Source organism: Erinaceus europaeus, chromosome 21, assembly GCF_950295315.1.
Source record: "Erinaceus europaeus chromosome 21, mEriEur2.1, whole genome shotgun sequence".
Classification (NCBI taxonomy): domain Eukaryota; kingdom Metazoa; phylum Chordata; class Mammalia; order Eulipotyphla; family Erinaceidae; genus Erinaceus; species Erinaceus europaeus.
Window position 1 is genome coordinate 671,941 of NC_080182.1, and position 18,349 is coordinate 690,289.

At 43.0% G+C, this 18,349-nt stretch overlaps 1 protein-coding gene across 5 annotated transcripts in view; it reads right to left on the minus strand.

Annotated features, from left to right (window-relative positions):
* ACP3 (acid phosphatase 3) overlaps positions 1 to 18,349 on the minus strand; it is a 62,532-nt gene that overhangs the window by 9,337 nt on the left and 34,846 nt on the right. For 2 of the 5 annotated variants that reach the window (XM_016194536.2, XM_060180246.1), the window contains exons 8-10: positions 10,678 to 10,760; positions 8,553 to 8,656; positions 5,267 to 5,436 (exon numbers count right to left, since the gene is read on the minus strand). In XM_016194536.2, coding sequence (XP_016050022.1) covers positions 5,267 to 5,436; positions 8,553 to 8,656; positions 10,678 to 10,760 — 357 coding nt within the window. Of the gene's footprint in view, positions 1 to 3,018; positions 4,142 to 4,598; positions 5,119 to 5,266; positions 5,437 to 8,552; positions 8,657 to 10,677; positions 10,761 to 18,349 lie in introns of those variants that run through there. The other 3 variants (XM_016194537.2, XM_060180245.1, XM_060180247.1) reach the window with 3 other exon arrangements.

Genomic DNA, 18,349 nt, shown 5'->3' on the forward strand with positions numbered 1-18,349 from the left:
AGAATGGAGAAACTGTGTGGCTGATTTAAGGGTTGGTGTTCATCCTTCTCTTGGCTAATTTCACTTAACATGAGTCCTTCAAGTTCCATCAAAGATATTTATTTATTTATTATTTTATTATTTCTTACAACTAAGTAGTATCCCATTGTTTATGTAAACTACAAATCTGTTTATTCTTATGCATTTTCTACTAATTTATTTTTAAAATTTTATTTATTATGTTTGATGAGACAGAGAGAAATTTAGAGGGAAGAGCAAGCTAGGAAGAGAGACAGAGAGACTCCTGTACATCTGCTTCACCACTTGTGAAGCTTTCCCCCTCTGAGTGGGGACTGGGGGGTTGAACCCAGGTCCTTGTGCACTGTAATGTGTGCACTTAACCAGGTGCACCACCACCCAGCCCCAAACTACAAATTTCTTAATACTGTAGTTGGACATCTGAGTTGCTTTCATGTTTGGGCTGTCACAAATGGACTGGGTGAAGTGTATTGAAGCAAAGCAAAGGACTCTGGTCTCAGGAGTGGTGGAAGGGGAGGGGGGTGATGAGTATCCAGTACAAGATGGTGAAGAGGGACTTGGGTTGATGGTGCTGATATCTATTAAGTGGAGGTAATATGTGTCAACAACTGTCCTGCCAATCATTATTTCTCCAATAAAATCATTATAAAAATATTTGAGGAATGGATACTGGTATGATTGGTACAAGGGGGAGGGGCAGGTGAGTAGCAAAGAAAGTTCCCAGTGTCTTTAGTCAATGATAAGATATGCCTAAGGAACTGTCAGTACTGCAACCAGCATCAGAAAAGGCTATTACCATTGGATGAGCTCATCTCTGAGGGAAAAGGATGTTAGAAAGGGTATCATTAAATGAAGCTCTAAATAGCAAAGGGGGAAGAGAAGAATGTCCAAGTGACTGACTACACTGAAAAAAGAAAGGCTAAATCATACAGATATGCTGGCATGCACATATGTCTACAGAGTCAATGACTGGTAGAGTGTAGTCACCTCTGAGACTCAGTCATAGCTTCTAGCATTTATTTATTGAATGAATGAGTCCTAGGCTTCTAACATCTGGGTCCAACCATGGTTAGGTATAGAGGACTAAATATTTATCCAATGAGACAACTACTGGCTGAAAGTATCATGTCCTATGCACTGGCTGCTGACTGTCGATTCAAGGAGAGAAAGAATAAACACATTGTGCTTTCAAGAAGTGCATAGTTGAATCTTGTTGGCCTTGTGTTTAAATACTGTAGCTCCAACTTTACAAAGATTTATGGGAAACTAGAACTTCTCACTGTTAAATTTCTTTTCTTTTCTTTTTTCTTTTTTTTTAGAATTCTTTATTTATTTATTAGATAGAGACAGCCAGAAATTGAGAGGAGTGGGAGAGGTAGAAAGGGAGAAAGACACCTACAGCCCTGTTTCACCACCTGTGAAGCTTTCCCCCTGCAGGTGGGGACTGAGGGCTTGAACCTGGGTCCTTGCACATTGTAACATGTGCGTTCAACCAGGTGTGCCACCACCTGGCTCCCTTAAGTTTCTTTTCTATGTAAATAAAATGAGTTGGTGATTGATGCTGGGGTTGGGAGAGAGCTAACAAAGAAAGTCTGTGGTAATAAAATCATTAAATCAAGAAAGCATTAAAAAGAAAGAAAAGAAAAAAAGGTACTTTTTAGTAATTCTATATGGAATATAAAGTTGTAAACTTTCCAGCAAAGGCTCTGGTTAATTTAAAAGATATGATAATGAAATTAAGCTGCAGTACTAGCTGAAAACATGACTCATAACTATGGATGACATCTTATGGCTGCAAATACCTTAGGGGTAGGGTTGCTTAAGCCAAGTGTTTTTTTTTTTTTTTTAATCTTACTTCCCATATTAACTTTCTCAGGATGTCCTGAATTCAGTGTTTTCTGAATTACAACAATTACAACAATTCATCGGATTCATTTATCTGATTTGTCCAGTACCCTGTACTTCCATTTGTTAAATTCTGCTGGTCCTGCTAAGCCAGCCAGTGCTATGACCTCCCGCCTGTTTTATTCTATCTCAGCTGAGGCAAGTGGGCAGCCATTCTAATGGACCTTTTTTTTTTTTTAGTGGAGAATTTTAACTATTGTAGATTTATTTTTTTTTATTTCAAGTGGAGTATAAGCAAGCAAATGCATATATATTAGCTGATGCATATAACATATGTTGCAGAATTCAGCAAAGAGGATCTAGTAGTACTTTGTGCTAACACCACCATCTGGCCATATGTCCCTCGTCTGGAAGAAATCTGCAATTCCTAAGCACAGGGCTGCAGTCCCTAAATACTGTCCTATAGATTCCCAGCAGACACTGCACACTTACTGTTGCAGGAATTTCTCAACACAATATAATCTGCAATTCCTAAGCACAGGGCTGCAGTCCCTAAATGCTGTCCTATAGATTCCCAGCAGACACTGCACACTTACTGTTGCAGGAATTTCCCAACACAATATAATCTGCCTCCCCCCAAAAGAGTATAGATTAGTATCAATCTCTGAAATCATAAAATTCTTTTCCCTTAAAGTTCAAATACTGAATTAAATTTGTGGGTGATCACTTTATGCTATAGATCTGACACAAGCTTTCCATGAGCTAAAGTGACCAGAAAATCAAAGTCTGCTTTGGGACTGGTTTTTGTGGGAAACATAACCCCCTTCCCCTGTGACCACCATGATCAGTTTCAAGCTACCAAATTAATGCCATTGAATTCAAGAGTTGGGGAATGGTGAACATTCACTGCTCTTCAGATCTGGATGAACTGGTTCCAGCATGCCAACTCTCAATTTTTCTTTTCTTTTTTTTTCACAGATTTTGCTGCTTACTTATACTTCACTTAGTTTGGATATTGAGTTGCTGATACTGGATTTTGAGGGAAAAAAAGATGTGAATAGACAGACTATGGGTAGATTCAGTAAGAAGAGGTGGCACTTTGGCTGTGGGCAATGAAGGGGTGAATGGGATCAGACATAATTCCCAAATGATTTGATATTGCTGATAAATAGGAGAGAGAAAAACAGTACATCCAAGAAGGAAAGATAATTATACACTTTCTTAGTAAACGTTGAAAACCAATCCATGTCAGGTACATGTACTTCAAGCACTTCTTAGTGAAGAGGACAGATATATGAACACACAATGGGTAATAGTCTCTGGTTTTGTGGCAATATCAATATTTTAATAATAATGTTAATATCTAGTAAGATGTCATCTTGAATGAAATCTGTAGGAGCCTCTGTAGGCCCTGAACCTTCTGCTGAGATATTTGCTAATCTTTTGAGTGTCAAATCACTATGGCACTTGTCAAATGTCTTTCTAGAACCTTCTACCACACCATTTGGAACCTCCATCAAGTATGGTTTCAAATGCTGCCATTGTAACCTCTTGCAAGAGGCCTTCTTTAATATTCCTCCCTTTCTTTCTCCCTGTAGAACCAGGTACTTATTATTTCCACTCATAGGACACGATCCTTAATACCCTATGTGATACGCATCTCTTCCTTTTCCCACTGCTTTGCAAAATTTTCAAGGGCATTTTCTTAGCAAGTTCCATCTTAACAGAGATGAAATGAAATAGAAGCACCTATAAGTTTAGCCTTTATCAGAAGTAAAATCCAAACAAGTACATTTCAATGTAAATAAATGTTCACTTTAGCTAGTCAGATAATTTTACTTTCATAGTAGCATTTCCCCAAGAGTTTCTCTCCCAATTACATCCAAATAAAGCCTCCACATGAAAACAGAATCCATCAAATTTGTCCTTTAGAGATTTCATCCTATTTAAACCCACATAAAGATTTCAAAATTCATTATAATGGTAATACTTGTGGATTTCCTGACAATAACTTTATTAAGTCTTTTACACTTGACTCACTGTTGGGAAAAAGTTACAAGAATGGAGGAGAAAAAGTAATAGGATGATGCCCTGAAGGTCAAATATCTACTTAGGAAAGAATGCAAATAAACATATCCATTGGTGTTTGTGTTAATCATCAATTAGGAGAGAGAATAGGTTTGCTCTAGATTCCGGCATCCAGTAGAAACCATCTCTAGAAGCCATTTCATCATTCTCAGCAATGGTGAGGTGGCAGGGGACTCAAGATGCATTGTATCTGCAGGACTCAACAGAGAGTCATTTGAACATCACTTCTTCTTGTATCGCAAGAGTTCTCAATAAGACCTATGAGTTGGCTTTCTGGAGAGAACAAAGTCAAAGCCAAACAGATTTCTTTTGTCTTCAGGTTAGAAAACACAGCCACAGGTTCAGTAATCTCTCACATTCACTATGACCTTGCAGGCACTCAGAATCATCTTATGTGTATAAGGTTTGATATGGATCCTCAGACTTCCTCAAACCAACTTCAGAGTCAACTTCCCTTATCATTGGAACATCCAGAGAAACTTCACTGATGCAGAGCTCTTGCCTCTGCTGTGTTGTACCTGAAAATCTTGCTCGTATCACCTCCCTTATTTGTGGTGGCATGTGCATTGCTAAGAGCTGTCATCAAGAATTAGATACAGCAACATAAAGTTTGGCTTCTTTAAAAAGACCACGAGTTCCCCAGGGCCAAAGGTACAAAAATGCATTTATTTTTCAGCTCTGCCACCTACCCAGTATCGTTTCCCCTAAATATAAAGAGACAGCGCCAGCTTCCCGGTATAGAAGATTTCCCCCATCTTTCCACTGTATCTCATGTCTTGACCTCTCCTGGTGAGAAGGCTGGAATGAGTGGATCCTTTACTCATCAGCCTGGGATGTAAGTCTTCCCTTCCTTGTTCTGACCCTTGATTGTGGGCTTTGTTTGAAATCTGTTCCACTTTAGTCATTTAAAGAGCAGCTTCATGTAACCCACTCGCTCAAGGAAAACATGGGAATCCTTAAGCATCCAAAGACACAGCTCATGGTAAACTCCATGGCTTTTTGATCTATATTTCATCTCTGAAAATACTATGGCACTGATGCCTATTCTATTGCCCTGGAAGCAACCAGCTCAAGATGTCTGGCAAGTGGAGGCAGGGTCACCTGGAGAGGTAGGAGCTGCTTGAAGTTGTGTTTGGGGTGGGGGGCTGGGGGTGGGGAGAAATGTCCCTGAAACATACAACAATCACCCAAAACCAATTTCCTCGTAGCCATAGGTGATGGCCAAGTCATATTCCCAAAACCATCCTCCTTAAATAAAAGCACTCTTCTCTTTCTGCAGAGTTCTACAAACACTATTCCACAATGTGCTGGGTACCTTGGTGGTCGTTGGTGGCCATACATTCTGCAGACCAATCTTCAGGGGTTATCGGGGTAACCAGATCAACAAACTTCTCCAGTGGACAGCTGTGCGTGCAGCCTGGCAGTGTCAGGGGGTAAGGTTCATGCTTAGTCTCATTCCGATAGTACATCTCTACAAAGTACTCCCTGGAAGAAAAGGGAGAAGAAGCAGAGGAGAGAGGTCACTAATAGGCTTTGTTTTAAAATTTCTTTATTGAGGGATTAATGGTTTACAATCAACAGTAAAATACAATAATTTGTACATGTGTAACATTTCTCAGTTTTCCACATAAGAATTCAATCCCCACTGGGTCCTCTGCCATGTTCCATGTTCCAGGACCTGAGCCCTCTTCCCCCGACCCCAGAGTCTTTTACTTTGGTGTAACACCAGCTCTAGACTGAGTTCTGCTTTGTGTTTTCCCTTCTGTTCTTGTTTTTCAACTTCTGTGAGTGAGATCATCCCATATTCATCCTTCTCTTTCTGACTTATCTCACTTAACATGATTCCTTCAAGCTCCATCCAAGATGAGGTGAAGAAGGTGAAATCACCATTTTTAATAGCTAAGTGGTGTTCCATTGTGTATACAGACCACAACTTACTCAGCTGATCATCTGTTGTTGGACACCTGGCTTGCTTCCAAGTTTTGGCTATGATAAATTGTGCTGCTATGAACATAGGTATAAACAGATCTTTTTGGATAGGTGTTCTGTTAGTTTTTTGCTGTTGATATGCCACTGGATTGCTTTCCTCTCGGCCTGTGTTATGTTAGCTAAAGAACTAGTAGTAGAAGGAGGAGAGAACAGTAACATTAGGGGTGAGGATGGGGAGACCCAGGCAGGTGGACCAAGTCTGGTGGGTTGGCTTATTAGATGCCACAGAAAATGTGCACCAGGATGTGAAGTTGTGCTTTATTTACAGCCCCCTCCCCACCAATGTTTCTTTCAGTCTTCCTCTGAATGTACCTTCCTTTTTAAACTAGGTTTGGGACTGAATAAACCATAAAATGTGTTTAAATATTCAGTAAAACTATCAAAATTATCCCTAAGAAAGAGGGGGTGTATATTCAAGTCCCCACATTCTCTCATATTAAGAAAAGTTTTTTTTTTTCAGTACTTTATAAAGTAAATGGGCTATTTGGGGAAAGGTCATAACCTAAACCAAGCTTGTAAAGCTAGTATGAGCTTCTCATGGAAGTTACTTGCCAAAGAAACAGGAGAAATTCAGACAGAATTTAGTGATCATTCCTGAGGTAGTAGCCTCAGAGTGGTAACTCTTGGATGTTGTTTTAAAAGCCATCCTTTTTAAAACACCACTTTAAAAATCTATACAAACCACATTAATCACTAATATGATTCCCTTACTTGAAAGGAAAAATCCTAGGCACCAGGAGGTGATTCACCCAGTAGAGTGCACACTACTGTGTTCTAGAATGCAGGTTGGAACCTCCGGCTACCACCTGGGAGCCCCTACAGGGGGAGGCTTAACAAGCGATGGAGGGTTACTGATATGCGTCTTTTCTCTATCTTCTTTCCTTTCTAGCTCCCTTTACTTCTTATCTTCTGTCTAAAAGGGAAAAAAAAAAGATTGCTGGAACAGTAGAGTTGTACAGGCACGTAACCTTAGTGATAACCCTAGAGGCAAAAAACAAAAATGTATTCCTATTATTATCTGCGTGAGCACTATCCCAAGGAGATAGTGCCTTCTGCTCCCATTGGTCCTAAAGACTCACCTGTATAGTAGGGTAACATTTGGACATTGAAGTGGGTCAGAGGGGAGACGCTTTCTCAACACCACTCCTGAAGAAAGTTCTAACGTCACGGAGAACCGTAGGGGACCCTCACTCAGGAGAACAAGACCCTCCCTCCCTGCAAACACACCATTTCAGAGGAAATCTCTGGACCACCACTGCTGTCTGTCAGCTAGCCTGTCTCCTGAGCCTCTAAAGCAAGTCCCACCCTCTCCATTCCTTTCTGCTAATTGAAAGGTATGTTTATGCTTTTATTTTTTTAATTTTTATTTATTTATTTATTTTTGTTGCCCTTGGTTTTTTTTTTTTATTGTTGTAACTATTATTGTTGTTGTTGTTGGATAGGACAGAGAGAAATGGGAGAGAGGAGGGGAAGACAGAGAGGGGGACAGAAAGACAGACACTTGTAGACCTGCTTCACCGCTTGTGAAGCGACTCCCCTGCAGGTGGGGAGCCAGGGGCTTGAGCCAGGATCCTTACACTGGTCCTTGTGCTTTGCACCACCTGCTTTTAACCTGCTGGGCTACCGCCCGACTCCCGCTTATGCTTTTAATTTTGACCTTTCTAGGGAGTTCAAGTTGAGTCCTGGTCAGCTGGAGAGGGAAACACCAGGTTGCAAAGTGGACAACACTGGCCAGAAATTGTACTTGAAGAGTTTGAACTGGTGGATATGAACCACCTACAGCCGCATGGGCACGCTTAAAGCACTTATTATTTAATCATTTAATAAACTTTATTTTTCGGCATTTCTAGCAGTCTGTATTTCCCACAAGCACAATGTAATGTCCACATAATTAATAACACCTTTTTAAAAAACATTTTTCCTTTATTGGGGGATTAATGTTTTATAGTCTCCAGTAAATACAATAGTTTGTACATGCATGACATTTCTCAGTTTTCCACATAACAATATTCATTTTTTGATTTTTTAAAATTGTATTCATTTATTTATTGGATAGAGACAGCCAGAAATCAAGTGGGATGGGGGAGGTACAGAGGGAGAGAGACAGAGAGATACCTGCAGCTCTGCTTCACCACTCGAAAAGCTCTCCCTCTGCAGGTGGGGAGCAGGGGCCTGAACCTGGGTCCTTGCTCATTGTGACAAGTGTGTTCAACCTGGTGCATCACCACCAGGCCCCCAGTATATTCACTTTTTTAAAGTGAATTCTGGGTAGTGTTCAATGTTTGTAGTTTAAAAACAAAATCATTCTATTAGGGGAATATATATATGTTGTTATCACATGTACAGTTTCTTGTTTCCTTGAGACAAGTATCTAAATTTTCCAGCATTTTAAATCTATAGTGTATGCACATTTTTCCTAATAAAAGCTTTTGTAAAAAGTAAGGACAAATGGAGTTATGACTAGATAAATTACTGTTACTGCCAGTCTTTTCCCTGACTAGAAAGGCAAATAGATCCAACCAAATAGACAGATGAAGCAACCCTAAGGCAGGTGTGACAATAATAACAGAACAGTGCTAGTGATTTTGAAAAATTACCTCTCAGACACTCACCCATTGTCAAGGTACAATTCCATTAAGTGGCAGGAAGCATAGGGTGGAAGGATTCCATTGTAAACATCTAGCGCCATCTGTAGGCCACTCACAGTAGTGTCATGCTGCAGAAATTGAACAAGGTCTTTAATGATTGCTTTTGATTCAGATTCATGTTCAGTAGGTATTGTTAAACACCTGTGGAATTCCATGATGCTTTCTGATACAATCAAAGTTCCTATATTCCCAGAGACTTAAGTAAGGAGGAAAACAACTAATTTTGGTTGAGCACCTCCTGTGTACCAGGCATTTTTTCTTTTTAAAAAAAAGTGAAGAAGGGAGTTGGGTGGTAGCGCAGTGGGTTAAGCACACGTGGCGCAAAGCGCAGGGTCCGGCTTAAGGATCCGGGTTCCAGCTCCCGGCTCCCCACCCGCAAGGGTTCGCTTCATAGGCGGTGAAGCAGGTCTGCAAGTGTCTATCTTTCTCTCCCCCTCTCTGTCTTCCCCTCCTCGCTCCCATTTCTCTCTGTCCTATCCAACAACAACAATAATAACTACAACAACAACAACAACAACAAAAATAAGGGCAACAAAAATAAATAAATAAATATTTTAAAAATTATAAAAAAAGAAAAGTGAAGAAACTGGGGCCAGGCAGTGGTGCCCCTGGTTCAGTGTTCACATTACAGAGCACAAGGACCCAGGTTTAAGCCCCTGGTCCCCACCTGCAGTGGTGAAAGCTTCACAAGTGATGAAGCAGGGCTGTAGGAGTCTTTTTCTATCTCGGCTAGCTCAGTCGGTAGAGCATGAGAATCTTAATCTCAGGGTCGTGGGTTCGTGCCCCACGTTGGGCGCCAGATGTTGTAGAGCCAGATGTTGTAATGCGCGGGCCGCAGAGAAGAGAGAGAGAGGGTCTGGAGCAAAGAGGAAACACAAATATTTATTCGCGCTGGCACCTCAGAGTTGGGTGTTAGAGAAGCAGGTTGGGCCACGTGGAGGTAGAGAAAATGGCCGCCTCACGCAGTAACCTTTCCTGCGTCTGAACACCAGAGTGGAGCGCCGGCAAGAGAGCGAGGTGTGGAAAACGAAGGGTTTTTATAGGAGTAGCTTTCACGAGAATGGGAAGGGGGAGGAGTAACCGTAGCACTCCAGGATAGGATGATAACTCTGTGAGAATGGGAGAGGGGAGGAGTAACCATAGCACTCCAGGATAGGATGATAACTCTGTGAGAATGGGAAGGGGGAGGAGTAACCAGAGTACTCCAGGGTAGGGTAATAACTCTGTGAGAATGGGAGGGGGGAAGAGTAACCAGAGCACTCCAGATATCACGGGGATATAGACAATGTCCTGAGGGCACAACATGGCGGAACAGGCACTCCAAGAATGTCCCAACTCTCGTGGGAACTAGCAGTAGCCTGAGGGGACAACGTGGCAGATGTGACTGCATTGGCACAATTTCCCAGCACCCCTCCTCAATTTCTCTGTCTCTATCCAATAAACAAATAAATAAATATTTTTTAAAAAGTGAAGAAACTGAGAACACGGGGGAACTAAATAATGGAGGAAGGTCAGTTTGAGCTAGGTCATCTAATGTTGTCACATGCTTGTCCCCAATAGAAGAGTTTTGTTTTAGCTTGCTGATTTTCATTAAACTTTATTTTGGGGGCTGAGCAGTGGTGTATCTGGTAGGACACACAGGTTACCCTGTGTAAGGACCTGCTGGCAGGGGGAAAACTTCACATGTGATGAAGCAGTGCCACAGGCGCCTTTCTCTCCCCCTTTCTACATCCCCCTTCCATATCAATTTATCTGATTTTCTCTATCCAACGGATAAATAAAATATTAAAAAATGAAACTGATTCAAAATTTTTGTTATTACTATTATCTTGCCACCAGAGTGTCAACAAACATACTGTAAGTCATCAACTTCCCAATACAATGAAAGAAAAAAAAGAGAGTGAACATCACCCAACATGTACAGTGCCAGGGACAGAACTTGGGACCTTCATACTTCATTTAAAAAGTTCTGATCAGGTGTCTAGCATTTACTGGGAAATAAGGAAATGAAGATGAAGCAAAGGAGCCCTCCAGCTCCAAGATCACACACTTGAACAGGCCAGAGGTGAACAAGCATCACAACACTTACTGCAGAATACATGATAAGCTTTCGGCGGTTGGAGGAATGCATTGAGCCCTTCATGTGATGGACGATTTCTTTGACGAGAACACCTGAAAGAAGAATCAACTAATAATGGAGCTGAACAAGATGTTACATGTTAGCTCCTGAGCACTCTGTGACAGAACCTGTACTTAGCAATTCTCTCTGCCATGAATTACAGCGGAGAATTTTTGGTTGATCATCTTCTCTGCATTAGCTATATGGTTTTACAAAATCCTGACAGCTAGTCCATAGTTATTATTAATATTATTTATTTATCACTGGGGCTTGGTGCCCGCACTATGAATCCACTGCTCGCTCCTGTGACCATTTTTTTCCATTTATTGGATAGGTCGGAAAGAAATTGAGAGAGGAGAGAGAGGAATATAGAAAGAGAGAGGGAAAGAGGCACCTGCAGACCTGCTTCGCTGATCGTGAAGCTACTCCCTGCAGGTGGGGAGCGGGGCTCAAACCCAGATCCTTGCACGGGTCTTTGCACTTAGTACCATTGCTGGCACATATTTATAGGTGATGAACCAAGATTCAATGCCATGGCATGACCGACACAGATGGGAAGGAAGGATGAATTGCATCCTAGGGCTCTACCACAGAGCTTGAGGAACTGGGAAGTGACTTCACATGGCCTTGGACAGCTCCTGGAGACGCTGGACATGACATCATGACACCAATGACATCTATCTCCATCCCTTTTGCTTCTCCTCTCCAGACTGAAACAGAAAGCAGCTCACTGGATGTCTGTGAGGATCATAAACTTCTCTGGGGACAATTCCTGCAGGATATCCCGCATGGCACAAGTAGAGTGGTGGTGGGGGCAGGCAGAATCTTCAGCTTCCATCAAGGGCACTTCCACTGTCAATGGAGGAGAGTTTTGGCCTCCACATTCTCATGTGCTTATTGGGTAAAAAGGCAGGTACAAAACTCAGTTTTCAGACACTGAAGGCTGTGGGCTACCTTGTGTGTCGGGTGCTATTTGAGGACGCATTGCCTAAAGAACTTCCATAACCATCGCCTGAAGACTTCTTGTATCTATTTGGTGATGTGTTAGCCTTCTACTCTCCTGGCTTATTGGTTGGTGATCAGTTTTTTCCTTTTCAGCATTACACATGCATAATACTGCTGCTCCTTGCTCAACTTTTTCTTTTTTCTCTTCTTTTCTTTCTTTTTTGCCTCAAGGGTTATTGCTGGGACTTGGTGCCAGCACTATGAATTCACTGCTGCTGGTGGACATTCTTCCCATTTTTTAAAAATATTTATTTTATTTATTTATTCCCTTTTGTTGCCCTTGTTGTTTTATTGTTGTAGTTATTATTGTTGTTGTTGTTGGATAGGACAGAGAGAAATGGAGAGAGGAGGGGAAGACAGAGAGGAGGAGAGAAAGACAGACACCTGCAGACCTGCTTCACCGCCTGTGAAGCGACCCCCCTGCAGGTGGGGAGCCGGGGTTCAAACCCGGATCCTTATGCCGGTCCTTGTGCTTTGCGCCACCTGCGCTTAACCCGCTGCGCTACAGCCCGACTCCCCTCCATTTTTTTTTAACTCAAAAGGACAGAGAGAAATTGAGAGGGAGGGGGAGATAGAAAGAAACACCTGCAGACCTGCTTCACCGCTGGTGAGGCGTCCTTCCTGCAGGTGGGGAGCCAGGGGCTTGAACCTAGATCCTTGTGCTGGTCCTTGCATTTAGTACTATGTACGCTTAACTGGGTGATCCACCACCTGGCCCCCTGGCTCAACTTTTTCATTCTTCCTAATCTAGAAAGAGACAGAGAAAGAGGGAGAGACCCCACAGTATCACTCTGCTATAAATGGAGTTTCCCCTAGTGCTGTGGTGCAGGGGTTTGAACACAGGACATGGTACAATGTACACACTCAAGCAGGTGAACTATCTCTGAGTACTTGATAAGATTTTCACTGTAATGCACAGGGCACTGGTGTAATGGATTCATTACAACTACAGACTTTGGTGCACTCAGCAAATCTTGAGCAGCTGCAGTAGGCCAGATACTGATAGGTGGATCAGACATGGTTCTCAAAAAGTGCATGAAAGAGTAAGAAGCCACTATTTATTGGTCTGCACACCAACAAGCACAATAAAGGGAGAGCAGTGAGTTGCTTTTTCTGCAGATGCTGGGTTTTCTTGACAATGGAAGTAAGACGGCTATGAAAGCTGGGTGCTGTGTTTCTTAACAACTCCAGTTCTCCGTCTCAGAGGACGTTGTCCTCAGGGAACCCTTGCCAGCACTAAACTCTTGCCAACTTTCATGAGTCACAACAACCATTTTCACTCAGTACCTTGCCCTGCAACAGCAGGTGCCACCTCTGCAACTTTGAACGCAGACAACAGGGTCTGACATCGGCCCTTGGGTGTGGGTGTCTGTCCCCTCATCCCTGAAGTAGCTCAGGGAAGCTATCACAAGTAAATTCAGGTTCTAGAAAGCCAGTTATTGTGTTTTATAGAAAGAGAAAGCTGAGGCTCAGAGAGGACAAGCAATCTGTTCAAGGTCACATAACTGCTGAGCGGAAGAACGGAGTGTCACTGAATCCCGCATATTCTAGTCCCAGCCCCTGCTTCATCACCATGGGACCACACTATAGCATAGGGCCCACTTTCAAGTTCCCTGCCACATTAGTCATAATGTCTGTAAAAACCAGACAAAATTACCAGTGACTTGAAGACAAAAGCTTCACTTTCCTCACCCTTGAGCTACAGGAGGGACTGGCAATCTTCTCCTCTAAAGGGACAATGTTTTGGGCTCTGAGGGCCATGTGGTCTGTCACATCTATGTTCTTAAAGCTGGAAGCCTATCTACATCCATAGACAGTAACTAAAGGAGTGAGCATGGCTTAGGCTCCGTAGCATTTTATTTACAGAAATACAGAAAACAGGCAATGCGTTAGACTCAGATTTGCCAGTAACTGGTCTCAAGAAAGGGGTCTCCATTAACACAGATTCAACTAGGCAGATACTCCTGAATGAGCCTTAGGGGGGGGGTTCTTTTTTCTTTTCTTTTCTTTTCTTTTCTTTTTTTTTTTGTCAATGATTCACAATGATCAGCAAGGCTATAGGACAACAGGAGACAATAAGAGTACAACACCACACAATTCCCACCACCAGAGATCCATATCCCATCTCTTTGTCTTTTTTGTTTTTTAAATTATTTGACAGAGACAGTGAGAAATTTGAGAGGGAAGGAAGAGGGAGAGAAATCTGCAGCCCTGCTTCACTACTTGTGAAGCTTTCCCCCCTGCAGATGGGGACGTGGGGCTTGAATTGGAGTCCATGTGCATTGTGACACGCGTACTCTACTGCCTGACTCCTTAGGGATTTTCTTAGTATCTGCGTGCATGTGTGTATGTGAACTGGGGTGCTGGAGGAAGATTACTATCAAAGAGCACTGCCCCTGAAAGCAACAGATGAGTCAGAAGTTTTGTGAAAGGCCGGAAGATGCTCGTCATAGCTTGGCTGCCCCCGTCTCCCACACAATGTGTGTTTCCTTTGCAGGAGTGTGATCTGTTGCTTCATCACCCAAACAAGCCTGTCATGGACAAGTCTCTCTTGTCTAGCTAGATCTGCACAATAGGCTGTAGCTGGTGTTTTGGCAGGAGTCACTCAGGTGACAATATCTCAGCTGGTCAGTAGCACTGGACTTCCTTTAGGAATCAGAACAGGTCTGCTCACAGGAATGCCAGCTTTTTTTTTTTTTTCTTTTTTGAGTCCAAAACAAAGGGGACACTTCAGGTAAGACTCTGATGGATCAGATGCAGTTTCAGGCACTCCTCAGATGGGAACACTGAGACCCAGAGGACAAAGTAAGTGACTTCCCATGATGCAATCTCTATTGGTGAAAAGAATCTAGGAAGCCAAGCTGCTAAGACAAAACCCTTCTCTTACTCATAGGCAGACCCCTGTATCTATTAAATTGTCAACTCCCTCTGCTCTTTCCCTCACCAACTTTGGCATCTGGAGAAACACTTTAGAAAATGATGTAAGTATGTGGATGCCTTGGCATTTTGCCAAAGTGTAGATTCTGATTCAGTTGGTCCAGGGTGGGACCAGATAAACTTCGTTTCTTTCCAGATGCTAGGTAACGCTCAAGTTTCTGGTCCAGACAACGAGTAACAAAAACCCGAACGCCTGACCTATTAAGACTAGATCAGGGCAAACAAACCACAAATCCTGCCTCCACCATCTGGTGAGGTATGAGATATTGTCATCAGGCCGTCCTCTGATGGCCTAGGAGTAGGGTCTGGTATATGTGGGCCATCAAGCTCCAACTGTCACATTCTGTGTCCTGAGCTTCTTTCTGAGCTCAGTCCTTTCAAGGAGTCTATATCCTGCCTTCTAACGTCCCTCAGTCTCACTTATGGATGCTCTCTCTTCCCCAGGGGCTAATTCTTATTGATCATGCCCTTAGGATGGGACAAGGGAGGACTCACACATTTTTATCCAACCCGCCTCAGTGCCTGGTGATCCAGATCTCTCTAACTGTGGACCCCTCTCACCCACCCCAATGATCAATTTTCCCCCTGGTATTCTGTTCACGTTATCAGAGTTGCTCCTGACCATTTAGACTTGAGATATCTTTAGTTGTTTGCTTGATTATAATTTGCCCCACACCTTCTGTCTGCTTTCACAGCCGTAGCTGAGTCTTCTACTAGTCATCTGAATGTGACATCATGGGCCTTGTCTTGCTCTCTATTTAGAGTCAACATCTGTATTACACAGACTTCAACTTGACACACTCCAAGGTCTTGGCCTGCCCACTTACCTTTCTTCAGAGGCTTTGCCATCTGTCATCACTCCGCTTGGTCCTGGCTTCCTACTCCTACCCACCAATGCTGATTATAAGTGTTTCAGCTTCCTCTCACCTCGGTCTGCTTTCAGTACCACAGAGTGTCCTGTACTGTGAAGGGTCGGACACAGCTGAGAAAAAGCATCACTAGAAGCAAGCATCTTTGAACAGCAATGGGAAAAGATCTAGCTGTGTCATAAACCTGTCAATTTCCATTTGCATTAGTGTCCAGGAGGTAACTAGCCTACAGTTTATGCTGCATCAGTCTTTTTCCCCTTTATTTTTTATTGGAAAGGTAATGGTTTATAGTACAGTTGTTGGCACAAGGGTAAAATTTCTCACCTCACCAAGAAAGGTGTCTGCTAACCACTCTCCCAGATTAGGACCATCAATCATGTACCAGGACCTAAAAGCTACCTGGCCCCATCCTCAACCCCCTTTCTGCCCTCCTCCTCCAGTTCTTTGCTTTGGTGAATACACCACCAGTCCAAGTTTCCAACCCCTGTGGAGAGCAGTCTGGAGAACTCTCAGAAGGCTAGAAGTGGACCTACCCTATGACCCTGCAATTGCTCTCCTGGGGATAGATCCTAAGGAACCCAATACACCCATCCAAAGAAATCTGTGTACACCTATGTTTATAGCAGCACAATTTGTAATAGCCCAAACTTGGAACCTTTATCCATCTTAATAACGATTCCCAACAAGGGCTTTAGGAAAATGGGCCATTTTCATCATACTCCCAACTTGAAAAAACTCATCCTAGACACTAGGTGGTAGTTCAGTTGGTAGTGAGCACATGTTACCATGTGTGAGGACCTGGGTTGAATTCTCTGGTCTCCACTTGCAGGAGGGAAGCTTCATGAATGGTAGGGTAGTGCTGCAGGTCTCTCTCCTCTCTTCCACTTGGCCTCTCTATCTTTTTGTCTCTCACCTTTTATCAAAAGGAAAGAAAAGGGAGTCAGGTGGTAGTGTAGTGGGTTAAGGGCACATGGAACAAAGATCCCGGTTCGAGCCCCCGGCTCCCCACCTGCAGGGGGGTCGCTTCACAAGCAGTGAAGCAGGTCTGCAGGTGTCTTGTCTTTCTTTCCCCCTCTCTGTCTTCCCCTCCTTTCTCCATTTCTCTCTGTCTTATCTAACAATGATGACATCAATAGCAATAACAAGGGCAACAAAAATGGGAAAAAATGGCCTCCAGGAGCAGTGGATTTGTAGTGCAGGCATCGAGCTCCAGCAATAACCTTAGAGGCAAAAAAATAAAAATAAAAATAAAGACAAAAAAGAAAAAAAGAAAATAAAAAGGAAAAAAAGTCACTGCCATTACTTTAATGGTGACTTTTTAGTCACTATCAGGCCACCCCATCAGCTGGGGCCCTATTCGGGGAGTCCTGAGATTCCCAAACAGACATGATGGGCCTAGACCTCAAATAAATCCCTCTCTCCATTTTTACCGGTCATCTCTATCAGGAACAACAAAACAGAACCCCTTTGTGGATCCCCATAGGACCTTGCCCTCAACTTGGATCAACAATGGTAGAGAATGTTCCATCCTCTGAAGGGAGGCTGGACAACATACTCTATGCTCCACCTGAGGAAGATGGGTCAATATTGGGGCAGCTTGGAATGTTCCTACTCATGACCACAGAATGTGAGCTCAGACCTACAGGGATGCAGAGGTCACATAGGCTCCTAAGCTGAATATAGGCCCCAGATCACATCAAATCAATGGGGATTATAGTCAACAATATCTATACACCTTTACCATATTTGGGAGCTACTCTCTTCCCTGATCCAGCTTTCTGGTCCTTTATGCAGCCATGACATCATCTCCACAGACAATAACTTGGATCCACCTGCATATCAGATTTCAGTCTCAGGGGGAAAAAAAACTAGTTTAGTCATGGGCCCTTTGGAATATAACTAAAATATGTTTAGTAGCTATCTACAAAATGGAGAAATCACACACACCCCCAACTCTTCATCTGCATTATTCCAGCCTTTAGGTTCATGATTGGCCAACAATATGTTTGGCTTTATATGTTAACTCTCTTTTCAGCCACCAGGTTCCAGATGCTAACATGATGCCAATCAGACTTCCCTGGACAGACAACCCCACCAATGGGTCCTGGAGCTCCGCTTCTCCAGAGCCCTTCCCCACTAGGGAAAGAGAGACAGGCTGGGAGTATGGATCCACCTGCCAACGCCCATGTTCAGCGGGGAAGCAATTACAGAAGCCAGACCTTCCACCTTCTGCACCCCACAATGACCCTGGGTCCATACTCCCACAGGGATAAAGAATAGGAAAGCTATCAGGGGAGGGGATGGGATACGGAGGTCTGGTGGTGGGAACTGTGTGGAACTGTACCCCTCTTATCCTATGGTTTTGTTAATGTTTCCTTTTTATGAAAAAAAAAAAACTCTCTGCCAGAAGCGGTGGAAGCACACAGGCATGAAGCTCTAGGGATAACACTGGTGACAAATAATAAAACAGAAAATAAAGTGAAATCAAATAATTCATCCTATATGCTGCCACAGTAGACTTTTATGGAGCTGAGACATGAAGCCCTTGATTCCTTGATCTGGAAAGAAGGAGAGTCTCAACTAACTTCAACCCAAGGCTTACATTTTCCAGAGTGGGGAATACTGATGATTACAGTAACACACAATGCTCATTATGCATCCTGGTCCAGATGTGTTTCCGCTAAGCCTCTTGAATATGCACATTCAGTTGAACCCTCACTGTCCACGGCGTGAGTATAATTGTCTCCATTTTGCAGAATGGAAACTGGTACAGGAGTGATTAAGCAACCTGTCCAAGGTGACATAGCTGTTTATGGATGAACACAGACTTG